Genomic DNA, 6991 nt, shown 5'->3' on the forward strand with positions numbered 1-6991 from the left:
GCAGCAACAAGAGCCTCCTCTTGTAGGCTTTGGAATCTCTTCAAGGGTGAGACTCGATACCCCCTCGTTGCTACCGTCTTCTAGATTGCATCTTGGCTTGGATTGCGTGTTCGCGGTAGGAAAATTTTTGTTTTCTATGCAACGTTATCCTACAGCTATTTGTAGGCGGAAGGGCAGGTCAAGAGGCGGCACGGGGGCCCCACACCACAGGGCCGCGTGGCCAAGGGGGGGGGGGCGTGCCGCCCTAGGGTGTGGCCCCCTCGTGGCCCCTCTTCGTCTCTCCTTCGGACTTCTGGAAGCTTCGTGGCAAAATAGGACCCTGGGCGTTGATTTCGTCCAATTCCGAGAATATTTCGTTACTAGGATTTCTGAAACCAAAAACAGCAGAAAACGACAAGCGGCACTTCGGCATCTTGTTAATAGGTTAGTTCCAGAAAATGCACGAATATGACATAAAGTGTGCATAAAACATGTAGATAACATCAATAATGTGGCATGGAACATAAGAAATTATCGATACGTCGGAGACGTATCAGTGATTAACATGATCTCATGGTCGAAGGATTAAGTTACTATGCATATTAAAGCTTGAAGCACAACGAACTTAATGACTTGATCATATGCTATGCTTATTATGGGTGTATGTTCATCACATCATTCACCTAATGATATGATCTTGTTATTAATAACATCCAATATTCATGATCAAAAAACCATGATCATCTATTAATCAACAAGCTAGTTTAACAAGAGGCTTACTAGGGACTCCTTTATATTTACAAAACACACAAGTATTAATGTTTCCACTTAATACAATTATAGCATGGGATGTAAACATTTATCATGAACACTAAGATATAACAATAAACACTTTAATTATTGCCTCTTGGGCATATCTCCAACAGTGTTGCTATGTTTTTCTTGATCATTTTTGTAGTGTGGCAGACAATCGTATATGCTAATACGTGTAAGTTATCAATCTATAGGATATTAGGATATTATTAGTGTTTTAGAAATCATGCGGATCAATAAGCACTCATCATGGTCGAGCTTTATCCTCCTATCTATGTTGTTCATTTTACAGGATCAGCGGAGATGAGTATCTTTTCTAAAAGAAGAGATGATTATCTATTACATAAAATGAAAGCATATATGAATTAAAAGAATGTGGTAAAATAATGATGTTTATTTGTATGCCTTGTGGTGATCTATGACTTCATTCTCCACCAAAGTCCAGGACTTATGGGTCCGGATGCTAGAGATCTGAAGTAATAATTAAAGAGTAATTTGACCGTACTAATGAAATGTTAAAAGCTGGAAATAATGCGCTACATTTTTTTTGACTATTATTATGCTTACATTTCACAGCTGACAAACATAGTTCTAGATTTGAATGGGTTTATTTTGTGAGTTTTTGGTGGATTTTGTAATATATCATCCTGCAAATTTCCCATTGGATTAACACATGATATTCTAATGGATTTCAAATTTAGATAATCATTGTTTGAATTTGATGAAAGTTATATGGAATAATTATGAAATGTGTTTCTTAATTTCCAAGATTACGGAGAGTTCAGTGGGTTCAAAATTGTACTCAAGCTAAAATTTGAAATCCTTTTCATAAGTACAACAGATGTGCAACTGTGCTTCTGAAGCATGATTTGTTCTTCCTAAAAAAGAACTTGTCTAATATTTACTAAATAAAAATTGTGAAATTACACAAATTAATGTTATCTCTCCTCGAGTTTCTTACCCAAAATTAATGAAATGACATGAAAGTCACCAGAACACAGGGGCACAGCTAGATATATAAAAGTTGATCAAGGTGCGCTACTCATCGGCTACGTAGAATCATTGTTAGGATTTAGGAAGAATGGGCTAGGGGCGCACAACTGCAGGCATACACTCACGCACACTTCCTGATGACCGTAGTCATTTCTTTTCCGATAAATAGCGTTTTTATTAAGCTCAAAAGTTCGTACCAAGACTACAAATTGTAAGAGTTTGCACCCCGTATTAGCATGCTGACGAAAGATTTGTTACGGAAAGGGATTCACGGATGGACGTGGCGTGAACCGTGAAGCTCTTGCTCATGCGCTGAATTCTCGGAGCACCCGCTTGAGTCCGCCCTAGTGGAGCGATGCCACGACCGTGTTCGTAAGTCATTGTGTCGAACTCTTATGTAAGTGCAGCATTTCAGTCGATTGAGGATTACCTTAATTTTTTAGTCAAGTGATATTATCAGATCTCAGTTGCAACTTATGTTGCACCTCGATCATTACTACCACGAATTACAAATTAAATCTAATGATCGGGATAATTTTTCAGTTGCACCTCATGTGTAAGTAGTAAAATCTCAATTACAATCTTATGTGCAACTAGAAAAAGTCAATGTTACAACTTACGTCTAGCTCAAACCATAACCCAATCGAACGGTTTAAAAGCGAATGAGAATTAATCTAATTATCAGTGGATCGAGAATTAGCGAAACACTTATATGATATCAATGCCGTCTTGTTCTACGTTGTTATGTACGACAACTAACGTTGCTAGTATATAACTTTTCATTGGACTATGCGTCTATGCATACATATAAAGTGTGATTTGACTTGGCCTGAGGAAGGAATTGCCTTTCCTCGGAGACTTGCACCAGAAAAAAGCAGTCGCTTTTTTTGGCGGGACTTGTTGTTCCGCGGCAACCCACAGCAACCAGTTCGTTAGTCCGGCCACACTTTCGCTTAAAGTAAAGAGAAAGGACCATTGCCTCGAACTAATTAACTGCCCTGTTTTTTTCCCCTAACAAAAGATTGAACAGCCAAGGGCATTTCCACCAGCAGCCTTTAATAGCCTTTTAATAGTTCTCCAAATAGGTTTGGGGGGCGCTCGACCAAAAATGGGTCGCTACGGTCCCTACAAACCATGCCGGCGGCATGGGGACGGCTCGATATATGGTCCGACACTATATCGTGTCGGTCCTGACGTGCAAAGATCGTCAGAGGCGCTAGCAACGCTTGCCATGTCGCATTGGCCGCAGGTCATTCTCGGCAGGGACCCATCCCCCCACCCCCAGACTCATTCTTTCCCCTGAGCAGTGAGCGCTTGGCTCTACTTGCATCCTATGCCACCGTCAAAATCGCATTCGCTGCCACCCATGATTTGACGCGTCAGAAGCTCGGCGACGTGTACGTGCAAGCCACATCGCCACATTGATGCCCGTCTCCTCACCGATGTTTGGAGTCGCTGCATCCGTTCGCCCGCTCCGCTGCAGCAACTCTCCGTTGCTAGACCGTTGCCACTTATACCGCTCGACAGCTGGAACGATGGAGAGACCTCTAGTGAGCCTTGGCTCGGCGATGTGAGTTCTCCTCCCCACTCCCCCATTGCACCGGCGATGTAAATATTTAGGTTTAGGTTTCAATTTAGGATTTTTATAATCCTAGCTTAGAATCGATGGCTATTTCTGCCAATGTGTAGTACCTCGATGTGCATGTTAACAATAGGATGTAAGTTGTGTATGGTCAAGTTTGTTCATAATTCATATATGTAGGATGGTACCAACTGTGGCGTGTGTTTGAGCAAAACATGGCAAAACTAAATGAGAACCGTGTGGAGCAATCTATAATTTAGTTGCGCAAGGTGGAGAAAGAGAAGAAGTTGCTGCTAGAGGAGAAGAATAAGTGGGACGATGAAAGGAAATAACAGTTGGAATACATGTTGTGTGATCTTCTGAAAGCTAATGATGCAAACAAGGACAATATGAAGAGGGTCCGGGAAATTCAGATGAATGAGATGTTTTCATTTGGAATCTTGTTAAGCATGTGTGCCAAAGAAAACTAGTAAGTAGTAGTTGTAGTATTATTACATTGTTCTATGCGACTAGTTTCGTAACGAACATTTTAGCTAAATTTGTTATCACGTTTGAGAAATAAATAAAACATATTGAACCAGTGTATAGGGTCGCCGGACGAGCAGCCGACCCCAAATCTGCGGAAGTTTTTGCCAGTGCCCCCAAAGCGCTTGCCCGACATCGTTATGGACACTATTTGGAGGCGCATGTGGAGATACCATAAGTAATAAGTAATGTATTTAGTCTGAACTCTCAAGGTATGAGGACATGCATGCTCATCCAAAGTACCCCTAACAAAAGTTTGAAGGTGCTATGGTGTGTGTTTGTCCCATGAATGGCTATTGACTTTGTATTGTACCATGTTAATTACACTCTCGGTTCACAACTACTTTGGGCGCTTGGTTTAGTGAAAATCGAAGTTTCTAAATTTTGATCAAACATGGAGAAACAATCAACATCTTGAAGACCGATCTGATGGAAGAGACTAGACAATTATATTCACCCCCCCCCCCCCCGCTCACGAGTAGGTTAGTGGCCTTAGACATGTATCCTCATTTTTAAAAAATACTGCGTTGGCTAGGTCTAATACCATGTGAGTTTTTTTTGCATGTGAAAGCGATGCTTTGTCTCGTATCGGTTACATGTTTATATAGTCAACCCAGTAGACATATTTGGTAAGGATCGACTCAATTAAGAGAATTGATTAGATATCGGAATATGTTTTATTCTCCTAGCATATTCCGTTACATATATGGAAAGTATAATCCTAACAAATCTATAATCGTCATAAATTCTATTTTTATAATTTATGCATTTGATAATGGATACTACCTCCATTTCAAAGAATAAAGGCACATGCGTATTCCAGGACGAACTTTGACTATAAAAATTAGGCAACAAAATTCGGATTACATTATATGTAATTAGTATCATTGTGTTCGTATTGAAAAGTACTTTGTAGTGATGCTAATATCATACAAATAATTTTCATATATTTGAAGTATTTTTTTTATCAAACAAAAAACACGTAAAACAAGAACGTCTTATTCTTTGAAACGGAGGTAGTATTAATTTACTCCTATGTTTTTGTCAAACGTGATAAAATTTGAAGACGAAAGGAGTATAAGCATGCTTGATTTTTGCAACAGGTGATCGAACTCCAGACGAGGTCGAAGAAACCTCAGAGAAACAACAAATGTTGAAAAACCCGTGGTGAATTTCAGGCGAAAATGAGCACCAATTAAGCAAGCAATAGGCCAGTAGATGTTGGCAAAGGACGACGAACCTTCCGTGCTACCATAGCGCAAATGCCATGCAACGTGGCACGTACGTCCACGTGGCCAGCTAGTTCATCACAAATCTAGCTTCTCCATGCTGCTCAGGCTGACAGAAGGCTCACTCTCTTCGCTCATCCCTAGCTGGCTATAAAACCAGCACCTGCAACCACCTTCTCCGAAACGCGCAAACCTCCATTACAAAAACCAAACCAGCAGAGAGATCTCATCTATCCAAGCCAGCAAGAGCAACCGCGAGCCCTATATAATGGCCGCTCCCACCGTCTCTTCTTCATCGACCCCTCCCAAACCTCCGAACGCCGCCATGCTCCAGCCGGCGCCGTACCTTCCCGACATGGCAGCGCCCAACTCAAACTCCAGCGTCAGCTCCGCGAGCAGCAGCAGCACGGCCAGTGTCGCTGGCCGCTCCTCCACCTTCTCCGTCGACTCGGCCGTCGCCACGCCAACCTCCTCCCCGCCGCGCCCGCATCGCGCGGGCGACTTGGCGTGGGAGGCCATCCGTGCCGCCGCGGCGCCGCTCGGCCCGCGGGACTTCACCCTCGTCCGCCGCGTCGGCGCGGGGGACATCGGCACCGTCTACCTCTGCCGCCTCGAGGCCGAGGGGAACCAGTCGTGCGCCTACGCCATGAAGGTGGTGGACCGCCGCGCGCTCGCCAAGAAGGGCAAGCTCGGCCGCGCCGCCGCCGAGAAGCGCGTCCTGCGGCGGCTCGACCACCCGTTCCTTCCCACCATGTTCGCGGACTTCGACGCCGGCACCGACTACTCCTGCATCGTCATGGAGTTCTGCCCCGGCGGGGACCTCCACTCCCTCCGCCACCGGATGCCCGGGAGACGGTTCCCGCTCGCCTCCGCCCGGTTCTACGCCGCCGAGGTGCTCCTCGCGCTGGAATACCTGCACATGATGGGCATCGTGTACCGCGACCTCAAGCCGGAGAACGTGCTCATACGCGGCGACGGCCACATCATGCTCACCGACTTCGACCTCTCGCTCGAGTCCACGGCCTCCCCGTCGCTCGAGGAGGAAAGGAACGTCGCAGGGGACGACGACGGCGACGACGCGACGGCGTCGATCCCGACGTGCTTCCCCGAGGTGCACCTCCTCCGGCTGATGAAATGGAGACGTCGGGCGGCGCCGCGTCCGCGACCTCGGCCGCGGTTCGTGGCGGAGCCGGTGGACGCGCGGTCCAGCTCGTTCGTGGGCACGCACGAGTACGTGGCGCCGGAGGTGGCGAGCGGCGGCGGGCACGGCGCGTCGGTGGACTGGTGGGCGTACGGCGTGTTCCTGTACGAGCTCCTCTACGGGCGCACCCCGTTCGTGGGCGCCACCAACGAGGCCACGCTCCGCAACATCGTGCGCGCGCCGCTGGAGTGCCCGCCGCTGCCCGCGGCCACGGCGTCGCACGGGGACGCCGCGGCGGCGCGGGACCTGATCGCGCGGCTCCTGGACAAGGACCCCAAGGCGCGGCTCGGGTCCCGGCGCGGCGCCGCCGACGTGAAGGCGCACCCGTTCTTCAGGGGCCTCAACTTCGCGCTGCTCAGGTCGTCGGCCCCGCCCGTCGTGCCGCCGCGGGCCGCGCTGCACCTGCAGTGCGGCAAGGCGTCGCCGGACGTGCACAACCTGTTCGATCAGTTCTGAGCATGCAGTTAGCTAGTTGATGATCACCCTTCGGCCGGCGTTCATCCGAAGAAGCCATTTTTTCTGCATCGAGGCACGAATTAACCAGCTAGCTTGTTAATTACTAGAGAATCATGTTGACTAATTACGCCACCGCTGCACGTACTACTGTGAATTAGTGCATCGATTAATTTTATTGGATCCAGCTCCGAGTTATACATACATGTCGGCATG

General features: G+C 46.9%; 1 protein-coding gene across 1 annotated transcript; it reads left to right on the forward strand.

Moving 5' to 3' along the window:
* The first annotated feature begins 5332 nt into the window (after positions 1–5332).
* On the forward strand, positions 5333–6778 carry LOC124699961 (protein kinase PINOID-like). The gene has a single exon (XM_047232172.1). The coding sequence runs from the start codon at positions 5390–5392 to the stop codon at positions 6776–6778; it is 1389 nt and encodes a 462-aa protein (XP_047088128.1). The 5' UTR covers positions 5333–5389.
* The last annotated feature ends 213 nt before the right edge of the window (positions 6779–6991 follow it).

This window comes from Lolium rigidum, chromosome 3 (assembly GCF_022539505.1).
Source record: "Lolium rigidum isolate FL_2022 chromosome 3, APGP_CSIRO_Lrig_0.1, whole genome shotgun sequence".
Lineage (NCBI taxonomy): Eukaryota > Viridiplantae > Streptophyta > Magnoliopsida > Poales > Poaceae > Lolium > Lolium rigidum.

Coding starts and splice junctions, on each gene's coding strand:
- LOC124699961 (XM_047232172.1), top strand. CDS start 5,390: ATGGCCGCTCCCACCGTCTCTTCTTCATCGACCCCTCCCAAACCTCCG.